This window comes from Trachypithecus francoisi, unplaced genomic scaffold (assembly GCF_009764315.1).
Source record: "Trachypithecus francoisi isolate TF-2019V2 unplaced genomic scaffold, Tfra_2.0 Lachesis_group17, whole genome shotgun sequence".
In the NCBI taxonomy this organism is placed as follows: domain Eukaryota; kingdom Metazoa; phylum Chordata; class Mammalia; order Primates; family Cercopithecidae; genus Trachypithecus; species Trachypithecus francoisi.
The window spans coordinates 23,524,837-23,542,827 of record NW_022681462.1 but is presented as its reverse complement, the minus strand read 5'-3'; the positions used below and the strand labels follow the sequence as shown (position 1 = coordinate 23,542,827).

Sequence of the window (17,991 nt, the reverse complement as noted above, 5' to 3'; positions counted from 1 at the left end):
GTCCCTTGAGGGAGATATGCAGAGTCCAGTGTCTGGAAACATGGGCTTGGCTACCACAAGAGGCTGGAGCGGGTGGTGGCAAATGTCCCTCTAACTCTGACAGCCGGTGTTCCCTACCTAGGAGCACTTCCAATCCTGTTTAATGAACCTCATGTCTCTCTGGAGCAAGAAGCACTACCTTGGCCAAGGCCCCTCCCCACGTCCCTGCCTCTGTTTCTGCTTCAGTCTTTCTTTGTGTCTCTTTCTCCCTTCCTTGATTCCTCTGGGGCTCTCCCCCACCCCAGTCCCCTCTCTTTTCCCCACTCTTCCCCTGGGAGCTCGGGGGCTGGGGAATGGGGCTGCGCATACAAGCCGGAGCCATTGTTCAACAATCTGTTTTTGTCTTCATCTTGTTGGCAGGCGGCAGGAGAGGAGCAAAAGGTTAATGAGGCACTGTGCAGCGGGATTACTGCGTGAACGGGCGGGCGGCGGGCGGGCGAGCCAGCCGTGGTGACAGGGAACTAATTAGGAGCAGTTTAACAGGAGGAAAAAGTGAAATCTCCTCTTCACCAACTGTCAATAATTAGCTGATTTGGTGAGGTTGAAATGTGTCCACAGAAGGTGGGGCTCGTCTGTGGATGAGTGAGGTGGGGGGAGTGGGGGGCAGCGGGGAGCTCGACCCCGTCCCTAGGTGATGTTGGGGTGGAGGGGCCGTCCCGTGGCCCCAAGGCCTGCCCTCTGCCCCTCTGGCTGGCATCCCTCTGTCTCAACTCTCCATATGACCTTGGGTCTTAATCTCAAAGACCTCAGTTTCCCCAGCTGGAAGATGAGGTGTTGGAACTAAGTTTCTCCCAGTAAGATTAGGAAAGTGAAAACTCAAGACAGGGCCCTGGTGCTAGGCAGTGGGCTGAGTGAGTCCCCTTGAGTTACATGCTGCCCCTCAGGTGCCCGGCCTGCAGCAAGAGTGTGCCCTCTGGGAGCCACCCTCTGGGTCTGGGCATGGCGAGTGGGCAGGGCCTTGGCCTTCCTGGGAATGTGTCTTATGGCCCCTAGACCCTCACTGGCTCCTTTGTCCTCCCTGCAGCTGTGGGTCTGGGGTAGGGATGAGAGATTGGGCAGTGTGCCTCCTGGCTGGGGCTGCGGGCAGGGGAGAGGGCCCTGGGCCACCCTTGTAGGAGCTGGAGGCTATGAGCATGTGTCTCTTCCCTGCCTCAGCTGTTGCACGAGCCCTGGGGGCAGGAGTGAGGTTCACTGGCCAGGAGGCTTATTTCCTGTGGGCCTGTTCCCTGCTGGCTGTCTTGTTGGTTTGTTGGCCTCTGCCCTCTGCCTTCCCTGAGGCCTCAGCAGAGAACCGGCCTCCCCCTGTACCCTCACCACCTGTTCCTCCCCCTTCTAGCTTTTGCCAAGCACCTTGACTAGAAGAAAAGACAGCCTAAGAGTCCCCTGGGGCCAGGGCTTCCTGCTCTGAGCCTCCCATGTCAGCCCTGGGAACTCCCCAGGTCCCTCCCTCTCAGCTGAGCCCCTACTCACCTCAGCTGTAGAGGGTTCTGGGGATTAGAAGCCATGTTCTGAGGAAGGCTAAAGCCTTCCCATCATTCCTCAGCACAATTTATGAGCCATATCTCGTCCTGGCCCCAGAGAGTGGCTCTTAGAGGCCACACCCATGTGGTAGATGAGGCAGGAGGGCCAACCTCAATCACCTGATACTCCTTCCTGCCTTCCCACTTACAGCTTTCAGGGTTAAGAAACAGGCATACCTCCCTGTATGGGCGAAAGTGTGGGTACCCTCAGTGGGTACCAGAACCTCCACTATCTCTACCCTCTTACCAGCCCTGATGAAAATGGTGGTTTTGATGAACCAGCCTGGCTAGACAGCTGTAAGCCACCAGAAGCAAAGGTCCCCCCAGCTTATCTCCCTTTCTTTGAGAAAGTGTTTGGAGCCCCAACCAAGAATGGAGAAGAGTTGGGAATAAGCTGGAATGTGAGTCCACATTCAAGCTGTTCTAGAAATGGCTCCTCCTCCAGGAAGTCCTCGCTGATCTGTCTTACCTCTCCTGTGTAGGCTCTGGTGGTGTGTTTTCTGTGTTCCATCTTCTCCCTTGGGACAATAGACCTTTATGCCTTCCCTGACACAAGGTGTCCCTGTGGCTGAGAACTGGTGCTCTGTATCAACACCTAGTACAGAGCGTGGCTCATCTGGGTTCACCTTGACTTTGTTGGTCCCCGCTTCTCCCACTCTTGCAGGGTTGATGTGAGGCCAGAGACAATGTCTCGGGTCCATTGCATCCCTCCTGAGTCTACAGCAGTATTCAGTGTCTCCCAGAGCAGCAGCCTCCTCCCCTCCAGTCTCAAATCCATCTCCTACTTTGCTTGGAGATGTTTGTTTGGGGTTTTTCTCGTTTACTGGTTTAATCAGTCCCTACTGAACTCTAAAGTGGGCTATTTTTGCCGTCAGAAATCTGCTGCCTCCCCGCCCGCTGCTTTCTTGGAGTTTGCCCACAGGACCCCCCAGGAGGGACGAATGGCAAAGCCGCTCAGAGCCCAGGAACGCCAACGCCACCTGTCATGTTGCCTGTTCCCCACACCCCCACCCCAAACCTGCGCGTGCACATAGGCTCGCACACATACACGTGCACGCAAGAACATGCACACATGCCCGGATGGCGGACCTTGGCAGGGCTGCCTGACAGCCTTTCCCCCGCAGGTCTCCTTTCCAGGACCTTTCGTGACACCTAGCTGAATCCAGGACAGGGAGGGAGAAGGCTTGGTTGTGCAGAGCTTCCATTAAAGGCATTAATACGTGCAAAGTGGAGCATGCTTGGCCTGCAGCAAGGCTCAGCCCTGTGAGCTGAGTGAGCAGGGCTGGGGCTGAGTGTGGGAACCCTGGGTCCCGTCCTCTTTACACAGCATCACACAGGTTTTCTAAGCCTCCAAAGGGCCATCCTATCCATTTTGTGATATAATCCTCATCCTGGCACCAGGAGATCTTAGAAAATCTTCCCAGCATACTTGTGGGGAAACTGAGGCCTCAAAGCTGAGATGATAGAGGACAGAGAATGATTCTGAGATTGGTCCACCAGAGGGCACCCAGGAATGGTGCAAAGCTCCAAAATGGTAGGGGGCGGGATGTGGTCTGAGCACTTGCTGGGTACACATAGCACAGGGGAGCCGGAAAAGTGTAAGACAGGATTCTTGCCCAAGAGGCACTTCAGTGTCATTTAACTCAACTGTTACCGAGGACCTACTGTGCACAGTGCACAGGGATACCGAGCTGCCTGGAGCGGCTCACCGTGGGGTGGGGTGGGGGACTACTGTAATCACCCCTGTTTAGAGTACAAATGAGCCTGTGCCTGGGGATGGGATGGAGATCAAAGCATGTACTGGGGACACCAGAGGCAGCAGCAATGGATTTGGTCTAAGAAGATCAAGGGGAGGCTTCCTGGAGGAGGCAGCCTTAGAGGGTCAGAATATAGCCTGGACTTAAGGCTCAAAGTGTATACTTAGAATGTGAAGAAAATGGACAGCAGTTGATGGGTGAAGAAGCTGGAGAAAGTCCCAGAAGGCCTGGAGTGTCCAGCAGAGGGTTCTTTCACTGAGAAGGTAGTGGGAGCCCAGAGCTGGCACCAGAGGCCTAACTCAGGGGTCCAGGGCTCTAGACTTAGGCCTCAGCTGCTCCCCAGCCCCAGCCTAATGTGTCTGCCCTCCAAGGACACTCAAGATAGCTCTCCCAAAGGTGGGGCCTGGATGTGTGTGTGTCGGAGCAGGACGTGAGGCCTGCCCAGCCCTGGTAAGATGGGATGTTGTGCCCAGTGGACAAAGCGGTCCCAGGCCTGGCAGAGGCCTCAGGCACAAAGGGTCAGCCAGGTGCCTGCGTAGGCTTTGGGCCCTGTGTCAATGTCGCCACCTTCTGCAGACCCTCAGAAGCCCAGACCTGTGGCCAGGAGCAGGTGGTGGCTTTGAGCTATGTCACAGGGTCACACCGAACACCCCACCCCCTCTAGCCCCGTGCCTTTGAAAAGGAGGCAGAAAAGCCATCAGAAGAAAGGCCAGGAGGAGGAAGTTCTTTGTAGTAGGTAAAAGCCCCGGAGAATGGGGCACAGGCGGGGTATCCAGTTTCCTGTTTATGTCTCCGCACCTTAGCTCCAGGTTCAAATATGTAAACTATCCGCTGGACTGGCTGCAGGTGTGTGTGTGCTCCCAGGCTGTAGAGGCAGAGGTGGCCCCAGATGCATTCCTGACTCTAGCCCCCCACCCACAGTGAGCCAAGAGACAGACAAATAGCTCAAGGTTAACCCTTCCCACGCCACAAGGGAAGGTGCTTGGCTGTTCTAGCTGGGCCTTAGGGTGCCTGGGAGGCTGGGGAGATGCTGAATAGGCTGCTCCATGTCTGGGAATATCTCCTGGAGGGTCAGCAAGGTCTGAGTGGGGTGGGGAGGATGGGTGGCACTCTGATACGGGGAGGGGCATATCCTGAGGAGGCTGGCTGGGAGCTGGTGTGCAGGTTCTGCCTGGGAGTCAGGGAGCGCTAGCAAGGTGGCACTGCTTCCTTCATGGCAGGGCAGGGTGATCCTGGCAGCCCACTTCTGTGGCGGGGGCGACCATCAGCCAGTGCTCCATGGTCCCTGCAGCCCCTGCCCTTCAGGGCTTTGGTTTTCCATCCCAGGCACCCCCTCCCTCGGGAACCCCTGCTGACTGGCTCTCTGGTGCCCGGGGAGGAGCCTGCCAGATGGAAGAGACGGGCCACGGATTCCAGCCTGCCCTCAGCTGGCTGCCTGGGGCTGGGCCACTTCTTCTCCCTGTGGCCACTCCTTGTCCTCTCTCCTCATCACCTTATCCCCAGAGAAGGCCCGTCAGAGCCAGTTTGTGGTCACAGCCAAGTCCCTGCCCCTCAACCCACTACCCTGGGGCTGTGGCCTTCTTTGGGGTGGAGCTGGCTGGGTAGCAGGAGGGGATACTCTATTGCCCTTGCTCAGACCTGAGTCACTTTCACTTACCCATGGGTCCAGAGGCCACTGCCAGGCAAGACCCTGGATGTGGTGCCCTGGAGAAAACTTGGCCCCACACTTACCTCAGAGAGGTGGTCTTTAAGGGGAGACACTTAGTTTTTGGTGGACGGGGAGGAAACATCACGTATAGGTGAGCAGGCAACTCAGTGGTAGCCATTGACCCAATACCTGGCCATGACCAGAGAGCTGGAGGAGTCCTAACAAATGACCAGTTGAGTTGGCCTGGGATAGAGTGAGAGGCTGTGAACCAGGATCAGCATGAGGTGGGGGTCGGGCAACGTGGACCCCAGGGAGTCACTGAAATCCAGTTGCCAAGACCAAAGCCTCTCAGCCATCACTGGGACAAGTCTCAGAAAACTGTCTGACGCTCATGGCTGCTCAGTGTTTAAAGCACCCTCTGTCATTGCGTCCGCACCTTGGGCTGGTTCCCCAAGGCCACCATCACAGGCTTGTTCCCTTCACTTGCCCTTCAAGTGTGCCTGTTCCCCAGGCCTTGGCACCCACCCCTCCATCTGCTTCCCTGGGTGAGCTCCTCCACTCTAAAGGCTCTGGCTATGCTCACACATCCCGGGCGCTTTCTCCTGCCCAGAGCTCCAGAGCCCTGGACCCATCTGCCTCCGGGCCTCTCCACCTGGGGAACACACTGGCACCCCAGACTCAATGTGGCCACCCTGAGCCTACCACCCCCAACCCTGGCCCATCCCCTCCCATATTCCCTCCCTCTGAGAATGGCGTCACCAGCCACCCCAGCTCCTGAGCTAGAATTAGGAGTCATCCAACGCACAGTCATCCTCAACACCTCCCTCTCACCCCCACGTGGAATTGGTCATCAACTCCTGTGGATTTCATCTTCAGAAAGGCTCCTCCTGTCTGCCCCCACTCACAGCATCATAGGGCAGGACCTGGCACTTCTCTGATTCCCACAGATGCTCCCCAGGAGGCCTCCCCACCCCCTCCTTACCCCTCCAGTCCATCCTTCACACCCAGCATCCCAAGAGAGACCTTTCTAAGACAGTCTAAGGCCAGGCACAGTGGCTCACGCCTGTAATCCCAACACTTTGAAAGGCTAAGGTGGAGGATCATTTGAGGCCGAGAGTTGAAGATCAGCCTGGGCAACATAGCAAGACCCTGTCTCTATAAAAATTTTTAAAACAATTTAAAACTTAGCCAGGCATGGTGGCACATGCCTGTAGCCCTAGCTACTCAGGAGGCTGAGGCAAGAGGATGGCTTGAGCCCAGGAGTTCCAGGCTGCAGTGAGCTGCAATCACACTACTGCACTCCAGCCTGGGTTACAGAACGAGATCCTATCTCAAGAAAAAATAAAAATAAAAACAGAGTCTGGGTTATGGTCCTTCTGTGGCTCCCTGTTGCCCTCAGAGAAAATGCTGACACCTTCATGTAGCATACAAGATTCTGCCTGTCCCAGCCGCACCTCCATTTCCTGCCACGTTTCCATGTCCAACATTGCCCTACCTCCCTGACACAGGCCGTGCTAGCCAGCTAATACTTTTTTCTTCACCCAGCAAGCTTGGCCTGCCCTTTCTGATCAAAATTCTCCATTCTCTTCCTGGCTTACCTCCTCTGAGAAGTCTTCCTTCCTTGTTGCCTCATCAATACATTGGAACTCCCAGCCCCTCCCCAGTTGCCATGGCACTCTGCTTGTCTCTCCGGACTCCATCTGCTTTCACCAGCCAACTCCTCTCTAGACTTTAAGCTTCTCGAGGGCATGAACTGGTCTTGTCCCCCTCTGTGTACCCAGCCTGGGTGTCTGGAGTTGGCGACCATCAACATCTGCTGACATGAGGGTGGATTGACTTGAAATGAGAGAGGAAGCCTAGGATGCCAGCTCTGTCCCGGGGCCCCCATTCCTGATCCCTCAGCCACCTCCCCCAGGAGCCTTCCCACCCGCTGCATCTCCCCCTGCTCCTACCTGCTGCCCTGTGTGTGGTGGGGAGCCCAGGGGAGACAGGATACCAGGAGGAGGAGGCCTCAGTCTCCCCCGGGCCAGCATGCTCTAGGGAGTGGGCACAGTGGGCCGTGGCCCTGGGCCATGGTCCTCCACGGTGGTGCTGAGCAGCCTCTCTGATTTTAATGTGGGCCTCAGTGCTTCAGTGAAAGCCGGCATGGGAAGTTGCTAATAATGGCACTAAAATAAAATATGCTACATCTGTTATGGGTAGCAGAACAAAATTAGCTGCTCACACCTCTGACATCCAAGATGTCTTAACTTAAAATACTCCTTGGCTTACTTTACATCATTTACTGATTATATTTAAAAGAAATACAATTTTGCAATTACTGTTCTTTCCAGCGTGATATCTATGCATCATTTTCCTTTTATGTTTATATATTTCTCCTTCATTAGTGCAGTCTGAAGGGTGATTAGGATTCTTCAAACATTTTACAGAGGTTAAACGTTGATTAAGATTTAATTATTACTGTAAATAGCTTGGAATGACATATGGTGCAAAAGCCTGACATATGTGCATTTGAATAAATGAAGTGCTATTTCCCAGGATGCCTCAGTAGCTGTTTAACAGCTTTCCCGAAGGGTTATGTTACACCTCATGGTAAGATTGCTGGGATGTTATATTTTGTTGGTTTTTGCAGCTGAAAGCTAAGAACAGTTTTCCAGTTTTTTAAAAACATTGAATATTTTAAATACCTAAATTGTTTTGCACAAATTTTTGCTAATTTGTCTAACTAGGTTAAACATTTTCAAAAGCATTTAGATTTTTAAGCGTGGGCGCTGTGCATTGTGTCAGTGGCAGCGTGGGGACGAGGGGAGCCGGCAGGGTGGAGGGGACTGGGGGTGGCAGGGGTAGGGTGGGAGAAGGTGGTTTGAGAAGAGGGGGTGGGGAAGAGGCCTGGGCCCTCAGCTTAGCTCTCTTCTGTTTGGCCCTCTCAGGTGACCAGACTTGGGTAATGGGGCACCAGGGACTACAGAGGAAGGGTCCCCTCTTCTCCCACTGTGCCCACCAGCTCTAGTCCTCACCACACTCCCTCTTGTGTGGACTCCAGTGTGCACAGCCCGGATGTGACAGAGCTCTCCGAAGGCCAGGCCGGCCTGTACCACCTTCTGCCCACTTCCCAGGGTTGCCATATCTTGACATATGGCGGCTGCCTAGAACCAAGTTCAACCAACCTACGTTGCAAGAGGCCTGGTGCCTCCTTGACTCTGTCCAGGGCAAATGTCTGGCGGGGACCTTCTCACTGTGGTAGTGTCTTTCTCACCTGCCCCCCTCAAGTTGGGGGTTCAGGCATCCCCATGGGCTCAGTCCCTGGAGATAAAGCCCAACATCGGGGCTGATGTGGTACCTCCAGGGGGATCCCGTCTTCCAGTGCTTACTGGCTTTTTTCTTTCTGCCCATGTATTCCACACTGAGGGAGCACCTACCGTGGACCAGCATTGTGCTAGGCTTTGAGAACGCAGGGGCAAGCCAGATCCGCACGCCCGCTGCCTCAGGGAGCTTGTGATCTAATGTGGAGAGGTGGGGATATGAGAAGTTCAGGGAGCTATGGGGGCCACAGAAGTGGCCACGCCCAGCCTGGGGGAGGGAAGGTGTCTAAAGCTGAGACAAGAAAGATGATGAGCTGAAGACGGGAGAGCAGAGTGGGGGCAGGAATGGAAGTAGGACGGGGCGTCTCTGGACAACTCAGGCAAAGACTGGAGTGGGGACGGAGCCCAGGGTGTGCCAGGAACCAAAATCAGTCCATGTGCCCTGTGTCTCCAGTCTAAGGGGCAGGGTGGTACAGGAGTCTGACTTGATCCCTGAGGATCAGGGTGCCATGGAGCCATTTCACAGTGAAGAGAGGCATGGGAAGACTTGCAGTTTAGAAGGCCAGCACTGGCTGTGGTTGGGGACGGACTGGGCTGGATGAGACCTTGCAGGGAGGGACAGGGAGAGGACGCAAAGAGGCCCCAGAGTCTTTGGGCAGAGCATCACTGGATGGCAGTGTCATTCCCGAGATGGAGAGCTGAGTGGGCCTGGGGGAGAGGGCGGGTTCAGTTCCATTTCAGGTGGGTTAAGTTCAGGCACCTGTGAGACGTCCACAGCAAAGTCTGGCAGGCAGACGGCTGTGAACCTGAGGCTCCAGAGAGAAACAAGGCTGGAGAACTCTGGTGTGGGGGTAACCCAGGGCATGTGCAGAGAAGAGGGTCCAGCCAGGCCCAGCCCCAGCGACCCCAAGGACCATGCAGTGGGTGTCGTAAAGTCGGGGGTGGCAGTGACCTTGGAGAGAGAGATTTTTCTGGAGTGTGGTGAGAACAGAAGCCAGATTTATTGTGGGTTGAAAAGTCAGTGGGAGGGAAGGAGGTGGACACAGCCAGTGTAGACTAAGTTTTTTAAAGAAACGTAGCTGCTGGGGAGGAGAGAGACCAGGTAGTAGCTGGGCCTGCCTCGGGATGAAGGGGAGGTGTCATCAGAGAAGGTTCCTGTGTGTGGAACACTAATGGGCAAAAGTGGGAGAGAGGGAGGATGACCCAGGAGGGGGCCCCGGAGTGGACAGGGGAGGTGGAGCCAGGTGGGGTCCTGTCCTGTGAGGGGAGGGATGGCGGCTGTGGGGTAGGAGGAGGGCAGGTGGAAAGCCGTGCATGGACACGGGAGGCAGCGTGTTTGATGATGAGAAGCTGAGGGGTTCTCTGACACCTTCAGCTTTTTCCCTGAATAAAAGGAAGTCTCACGTGCCCGGGATGCGTGGGAACAGGGGTTGGGGTGGCTGAGGAGAGGAGAGCAGAGCAGGTGTCCGGTTGCCTCTGGAGAGTGGGCAAGGGAGCTGACCTGGCTCTGGGGGCAGGGGCACGGTGGTTGTCCACTGGTTGGGCGTCCAGCCAAAGTCAAGGACAGGGAATTTTGAGGGTCTCCATTACATGGTCAGGTTCAAGTAGGAGTGGGGTGCATGGCGGGGTTCTCCAAAGCAGGGCTTCTGCCAGCAGCATGGGAGGGACCCTTGGGCTAGGGAGTAGCTGAAGGGATGGCCCCTGGAGTCCGGGTTGCAGGGGAAGATGTAAAGACTGAGTGGTGGGAGTGTGGGTGCTGAGGTCTAGGGGACTGGAAACAGAAGCAGGAGTGAGTGGGGTGCTAGAAAGACAGGGGACTGAGGAGCCCAGGAGGGTGGCGTTTGGATGGAAGGAGGTGGGGCAGCCCTGGGTGGTGATCAGGTCCAGGGGATGGCCCTGTGGGGGGCTGTAGGGGGTCTGCAGTGCGGCAGACATGGTTCTTGGAGGTGAGGGAGGTGCAGAACTCAGAGGCCAATGTGTAGGATGTCCACCCACGTGGACACACCGTCAAAAGAAAGAGGCCGGGTCTGGGCTGGAAGGGATGCTCTGAGCCCCGTGGCGGGAGGGCAGTGGAGAAGGAAGATGTGTCACTAGGTAGGGCACGTGAGCCCTGGCTGGGGTGGACATGGGGGTGCAGAGGGGCAGGGCTCTGGAGCCCAGGGTGGTCCTCACTGCAGCTCCCAGCCCCACTATTTGCCCCTTCCCACTCCCCCACTTTTCCTCTCTATTCTCTCTCTGCAGATTGAAACATCCCAGTTAGAGCCGGAGATAGCCCAGGCCACGAGCAGCCGGACAGTGGTGTACAACAAGGGGCTGTGAGTGTGCTCAGCGGCCTGGGGATGGAGCACTGTGCAGCCGGGGAGCTGAGGGGCAGGGCTGTAGACTCACGGCTGCACCTGCAGGGAGCAGCACGCCGACCCCAGCAGTCCTGGGCCCCCTGGGAGAGTGCTTCACCTGCAGTGGAGGGAGACTGACCATTCACATTTTAACATAGGGAGAGGAGTTCTAACACATTTCCTACAAAAAAATAATCAAGTGCATTTCTGGGCCTTACGTGGGGTTGTCGGAACTCCACTCAGCACAATTATGTGTGAAGCTGAAAAATTGTAGAGTGCCCATGGGGTAGAATTAGAATCCTTTTATACTTTGGTTTCTTTTTTATTTTTATTTTTTATCAGAATCAAATCTGAGCCTTAGTTTCAGCTGACCAGAAGTGGCAGGAGGACAGGTGGGGGGAGCCAGATTAGGCCTGTAGTTGGGTTGGTTTGGTGGCCAGGCTGATAAATTTAGGATATTACGATGACCAGCCCAGATGACTCCCTAGGCTGGCGTGGGGAGGGGAGAGAAGGTGGTCTGCACCCCACAGGATGAACTAGCTGTGACTAGGTCCTCAGGAAGTGGACCAGGGAATCAGGGAGCACTGGAGTCCTCTGCAAGATTCTGTGGGCAGCTGGCTCTGAATGTAGCCAGGCCACATCCATTCCAGAGCTGCAGAACCAGTCCCTCTGAGTGAAACTGGGTGACCCTGGAGCTAGAGTCCCCCTTTGTGGAGCTCTCACTGATTCAGGGCCCCTGAAGCGACCCCAGCTCCAGGCAGGAAGCCCTGAGAAGGAATGGTGCTTGGCAGGAACCATGGACCTGCGCTTGGCTTCTTCAGGAAGATCCTCCTTCCAGGCCCCAGGCTGGATGCTGGGTGCTCGGGCTGAGTGGGGCTGGAACTGGGCTGGCTGCCTTCTGGGGAGTTTCTCCAGCCACCAAGGCTGCCTGCCCCATCCCATCCCTTTCTAAGCAGGAAGGTCTCATGCCTGAGAACGCCTAGGCCAGCTCCTTAGACACCTATCAGAGAAGCAGCATCAACCGAGGAGCAGTGGGCCCTGGCTCTGGCACTAAATAGCATTGAGATGTCGGACAAGTTCATTCCCTTCTCTGAGCCTCCACTCCCTGTCTGAAACCAGAAGACTGGATCAAGGGGTTCCCACTGGCTCCTCCAGCAAGACCTCATCTTTGCCTGTCCTGCTCAGATGCTGGTCATCCTGGGCATGTCCCCAGTGTGGACTCTGGACTGGGAAGGGCGCAGGCCCCTTTGGACCAGCGGTTGGCCTCAGAACCTGGACCTTGCCTTCTGTATGTGACCCCATATCCCGGGAGCAGTTGACCTTTGCCAAACACTTTACAGTTCTGGAGGAGGAGGTAACATAGATGCCTGGGCCTGATGGTGGGGCCATACCTGCGTGTCGCCTCTCACTCTGCAGCCTCAGAGGCCCCTTGCTGCTGGCTCCCATCTCCCTGCCATTTGCAGACCAGGAAGGAAGAGCGAGCTGTACAGAGGGAAGCAGAGCCTGGGGAGGGTGTGAGCAGGGTGACGCCTCATCTGAAAGGCCCAAACCAGGGGGAAGCTCCAGCCTCAGTGCGGCCCCCTCCTGACCCCACCTAGTATGGAAGCCTCCACCTGCAGCCCTGAGCCTCCCTCCCCTGGGGACTCCACCTCAGGGGAGATTTAGGCCAGAGGTGAACCTTCATGTGTAGGAAGAGGCTGGTGCAGGGCAGCATCTTAGGGCAGCGGAAGTGTGCTGAGGCGGGTCTTCTGTGGGCATGGCCGTTGCCTCTCCGACAGCCCCTGGTGCCCACCAGCTGGCTCTGCAGCACATTGCCCTGAGGGGCAGCCCACCTGCTGCCCGTGAGGAGGGGGACAAACCTGGAGGACAAAACAGCGGGGGAGTGGAGGTGCCATGGTGTTGGAGGGCCAGGCCTTTCTGAGCCAATCACACCATGATGTGAATATGCCAGTGACTGCTGCACTATGCGGGTCTCTAGGCCTGGACTAGGGCTGGCCTGTCTGGGTCCTCTTTTGAAAAGCTCACTTCAGGCTCACCTTGCTCCTACCTATCATAGGCTCTTATCCTCGTGCACTTTATCTTGGGACCAAAACTGCCTCCCCACCGTCCCTCCCCGAGCCTGCGCCTGCCGGAGGCCTGGCAGAGATGGGTGCCCTAGCCCAGCCTGGGGCCTCAGCATCTCATAATTTATTTGCTTTGTCTCCTGGATGATTTCCGTCATGCTCCCAAATGCAGCTTCAGGTGAGCCAAGGGGTCTGCTCCTGTGGCGGTGCAGTGGCAAAGGATCCAGATAGCCCAGGGTGAGGGTGACAGAGGGACAGTGGGCTATGCCAGTAGGCCCTGGTCTGGCTTTGGAAAGCCCCATGAAGGGAAACCTTCACCCAGCACCCATGCCCCACTCTGCTGAGGCCAGAGGAAAGGAGACCTGAGGCGCAGATTGGTTCATGCCTGGGGCGGAGGCTGAGCCTGGACCCACAGTCAGGGCGGGGCTGGCCAGCTGTACCAGAACACAACCCACACCTGCAGTGGTTCTCCATCCCTGGTGTCCCTGCCTGGCCCTCCGCTGATCACTTCAAACATTCCCTCAGGCTTGGGGATGCCCTTCTTCCATTTCCACACAGCAATGTGAGGGTGCAGGGAGCAAGATGTCAAGCTGGCCACGGAGTCACACTGGCCGACGGACCCCTTTCACTCCTGGTTATGAGCCAACTTGTTTCGTGTTCTGGCCTCTGGCCTGGGAGAAGGGCAGGAGCCTAGAGAAGGAAAAAGGCCCATAGACAGACCCAGGGTGATCTTCAAGCCTGGCCTAGTGAGAGTGAGGCCCCTGCACGCAAGCCTCAGCCACTCCCAGGGGCCTTTGCAGTGTCTTTTTAACCTTCTCAGAAAATTTCTCAATCTATGTGATTTGTGTAATACTAATGAGCTTCAGGCAATAAATACAGGATTTAAAGCGTCAGGGTGTGGTTTTGTGTATTGTGGGTGGGAAGGGGAGTGGTGTATGGAACCCAGTGGGAAAAGGGAAGGACTGCCTGAGGATTTTGTGGGAAGACCCCCAAGGAAGGTGCAGACCTAGGTTCCAGGCTGGATCAGGCCAGCTGGGAGGCCCAGAGGGAAGGGAAGAGGAAAGGATGGAGACCATGTGAGGGCACAGGAGGGTGAAATTCTGCAGGAATCCCCTTACAGAGCTGTTATTGAGCACTCACTAAGGAGCGCGCCCTCGAGGAACGTGAGTAAATAAGACTTTTGGTAGATTCCCATACTGTTTATATCGATGAGGCTGGGAGACCGGAGGGGGTCATTCCTGGACCACCTGGGGCCAGGAGAGGCCTCCCAGGGAGGGAAGGTTTGAGCCAAGTGGAAAGGTGCTTCATGGCTGCAGTGTGTATGGTACCAGCCCTGAGAGGTCTGCCCCTTAACTCCTCCACTATCCCTTGGGGCTAAGACTTGGGCATCTCCTGATAGCAATGGTTCCTCTTCTTCCAGGCAGCCCCCAGAGTTCTCAAGTCCAGCCCTGCAGAGAGAAGCAGGCAGGGAGGTGGAAAGCCATCCTGGTTGGGTTCAGACAGACCCCAGTTCCAGCTGCAGCTCAGCCCAGCGTGACTGGAGCTTCCAGTCAGACACTTCCTTTATTCACCTATCAATTTGGTCAGATGTTTATTGACATCTACTGTAACTGAGCCTTGGTGTCCTTATTTATAAAATGTCAAGAACAGCATCACTCGCTGGACTGTTGTAAGGATGGAAGCTGGAGGAGGAATGCACCCAGACTCCTCTTCCCGCTCCCAGGTGTGTGGGGAAGGGCCTGCCTCCCCTCCTGGGTGCTGGACCCTTCCCCACTAGAGAGGGAGGAGAGAAAGGGATAGGGGAGGGGGTTGTTCTCAAAGTGATGCCTCTGGGCCAGGAGGATCCTGGTCTCTGGGGAATTTCTTTGCTAAGAGCTCCACAGGCCACAGCCTCCATCCGGTCAGGCGGAAATCCTTGACTCTCAGGACAGACACAAATCCCTCCTGGGAGCTGTTTGTTGTTTTTAGCTGGTTTGGGGGCTCAGCTCCTGCCCAGACCAGAGATCATTAACACTCCAGGAATGTGGCCTCCCCTGCCCCCATCCCCCCCTGCCTGGCCCATCGGACCTCCCTCCTCTCACTCAGGCCACCGTTAGAAGGAGAGTCAGAATGTGAGGGGATGGGTGCCACGATAAGTGACCCTTCCTGATGCCCCAGGGACCTAGCCTCATTTTCATAGTTCCCTCAGTTCCCGAAAGCTGCTGCAGCTTCTACCATCTTGGCCATCCCTCTGCCACCAATTAGCTCCCAAAACAGGAATGCCTCAGCTACTTCCTCCAAGGCCTCACCCCTGCATGTCCACCCTTCCCTGCAGAACCGAGAGTCTCTCCGGGCAGTGGCTGAAAAGTGTTCACTCTCCACCCCTCACACTGAGGCAGCCGTTGGCAGCCTTGCCTAAGGCCAAGGCCAGTCTCTCCTTCCCTTCCACCTCCTCAGCCACAGCAAGAATCTGGGGCCCACCCCAGTTCCCTGGGCCTTATGGAGGGGTGGAGAAGAGAACAAAGGAAAAGAGAAGATGGACAAATGGACAGACAGGCCCCAGACCACCAGACCCTCTCCTAGAAGACCCCATGTAAACCCATGGGGAAGTGAGGGAAGGGGCCAGCCCACCATCCCAGGCCAACGGATGCTGGTTCTCCTCCTCTTCATATGTTAGCATGACAGAGTAGGGACAGTACTGCAGGGCCCTGAAGCAGCTCAATGTCGTTAGAGAATAGAGAGGAGACCCAGGAGCAGCGGTGTGGCCAGGTGCTGCCGGGCCAAAGCCAGCAGAGAGCCCCCCTTGAGGCTTTAAGTAGAGAAGTGGAGTGACCTGGCTGCAGAGTGGCGGGTGGAATGGACACAGTGAGGCTGTTGGGGAGACTGGGTGAGGGGGCCCCTGCGGCGGTCATGGTGAGGAAGATGGGGCCTGAGCCATGTGGTGGGGTTGGGGGTGGGGATGGGGATGGGGAAGGAGAGAAGTGAAGATTTAGGACTGCTCAGCTCTCCGTGGGGGTGGCAGAGAGAAGTAAGGGATGACCGTAGGTTCCTGGCGTAGGCAGCAGAGAAGGGGCCATTTCTGAGCTAAGGCACAGAGAAGGAAGAACAAACCCACAGGAAAGGGGATGCATTCCGATTTCCAAGGCATCAGAGGCTCCTGGGAGATAACCAGGTGGACACCAAGAGATGAGGAATTGCTGGTCAGGAGCTCAGGAGACAGGTAGGGATGGGAAATGTGGATGTGTCTGTTATCCATGTCTAGGGAGCATCTGGAGCTGGAGGAGCAGAGATGGCCACCCAGGCGAAGGAGGTGGGGTGAGAAGAGGAGGACTGGAACGGAGCCCTGAGGAGCCCCACCTCTGAGGCCTGGGCAGAGACGAGGAAGCTCAGCCACAAGGGATGTGTCAGGGCTGAACTGCATCCTCCAGAAGTCATCTGTTGAAGTCCCAATGCCTCGTGCCTCAGAATGTGACTGTCTTTGGAGACAGGGTCTTTACAGAAGTAATTAAGTTAAAATGTGGTTATTAAGGTGGGCTCTCATCCAAACGAGAATCCAAAATGACTGATGTCCTTTTAAGAAGAGGAGATTGGGATGCAGCCATGCTAGAGGAAGAAGCTCCTGTGAAGACGAAGGCGCCGTCCACAGGCCAAGGAGACAGGCTTCAGAAGAAACCCGTCCTGCCAACCCCTGACCTCGGGCTGGCAGCCTCCGGTGCTGGGAGGGAATAAATTTTGGTTGTCGAAGCCACTCAGTCTGAGGTGCTTTGTCATGGGGCCCCAGCACACCAAGGCAAGAGGCGAGGAAGGCAGGGAGGGCATGGTATTCCAGAGGACGTTGATGGGAGTGCTCCAGGTACAAGGGGCTTCCACGTACCTCACTGAGGCAGACAGGTGAAGGGAGACACGGACCAAGGCGGGCCCCATGGAGGACCCAGAGAGAAGGGCCTCAGTGGGATGTGGTCAGGGCAAAAGACAGATCTTCACAGGTCGAGAAATCAGTAGGACTCCTGTGGATGGCCGGTGTAGCTAATTCCTTCATGAAATTTAGCTGATGGGCAGAAGTGGGGCATTGTGACATGGAGCTGAGTGGGTGCTTAGAAGGTGGACCCTCAGGCAAGAATCAGAAGAGACTGTCGCAGAAAGAGGAAGAACAGCCTAGCAGTGAGCTGCTCCAGGCGGGGAGACTCTGAAGCCCAGGTTGGAGGTGGGGGTTAGGGGTGGGGTTCTCCTGGGCCAGAAGGAGAGAAAGTGGCGGGTGGTGACAGGAGGCAGGTGGAGAGGATGGGCTGGCTGCAGGCAGCGTGGGGTTGAGGGTAAGGAGCCCCCGCCCCTCCAGATCCACTCTGTGTCTGTCCACCTGCTCTGTCCCTGGAAGCTAAGGGCTGGCTGTCTGGCTTCCACCACCAGGAGTCGCAGCAGGGAACGGGGGATTGGAGGAGTGACACTGGGGGATTTTTCCCTCCTTGTCCCTCCTGCCATCTCTGGGCCTCTCTGTACCGAAGGTTACAGCTCCTACGTGGGGGCCCTCTCCAGCCAACTCCTCCAGATTCCAGTAGCTGCCACTGGTCCTTCCTCTTCAGGCCTCAGGGCCATATGGGCTCCCCATTGTTACCAGCTCTGGGGTACTGCACCATCCCTGTGGGTTCCCCAAAATTTAATTGTTCCTGTAGTAAACTCTCCAAGTGCTCTATTTGAAGGTACCATCTGACCGATGCAAAGGTGTCCTCTTCCAGGACTGTCTCTGAAGGTGGGAGTAAGGCCCTCTGCTCAGTCAGGGGGAAGAGAGGTTTGGAGGGAGGGCAGCAGAGGACTTTTCAACAGGGCGAGGCCTCAGCTGAGGCTGGGACCTGAAACATCGAGGAGCGCCATCCCGCACACCTGCCTGCTGTCCTCATGGACTCAACTGCACGGGCGGGTGGAGAAGCAGGTTCAAGCAGGGTTTCAATTCTGCCAGACAGGTGCAACCAAGGAATAGTGGGACACAGGTGTGTCGGAAAGAGCAGAGGGGGCTGTGGCCTAGGGGCCCCCACAAGGTGCCACACTGCTGCAGAGGGAAAGGAGTGAGCCAGCGAATGGGAAGAGCTCAGGGTTCGACGGGAAGACATCTGAATGTGTGATTTGAGAGAAGGCCCCATTCTGGGCTCTTATCATCCCTGAGAGAGGGTGGTGAGGGGGAGATGAGGGAATGAGAGGCTGGGATGCTAGGTGGGTTGTCCATGCAGACCCCAAGATCTGGGGGACAGGAAGACTGTAAGCCGTAGCCACAGCTTTTAACAAATGAGGGGGCATAACGGGCCACGCAGCCACAGACGGCACACGTGCACAGCCGCACACATGCACAGCCGAA

General features: G+C 56.2%; 1 protein-coding gene across 11 annotated transcripts in view; it reads left to right on the top strand.

Moving 5' to 3' along the window:
- The window catches only part of SFXN5 (sideroflexin 5), a 134,618-nt gene extending 118,247 nt beyond the window's left edge, over nt 1-16,371 (top strand). For 5 of the 11 annotated variants that reach the window (XM_033175086.1, XM_033175087.1, XM_033175078.1 and 2 more), the window contains one exon: nt 10,508-13,558. In XM_033175086.1, coding sequence (XP_033030977.1) covers nt 10,508-10,585 — 78 coding nt within the window. In that variant the 3' untranslated portion in view covers nt 10,586-13,558. Of the gene's footprint in view, nt 1-10,507; nt 13,559-15,906 lie in introns of those variants that run through there. The other 6 variants (XM_033175081.1, XM_033175076.1, XM_033175073.1 and 3 more) reach the window with 3 other exon arrangements.
- Nucleotides 16,372-17,991: the final 1,620 nt, after the last annotated feature.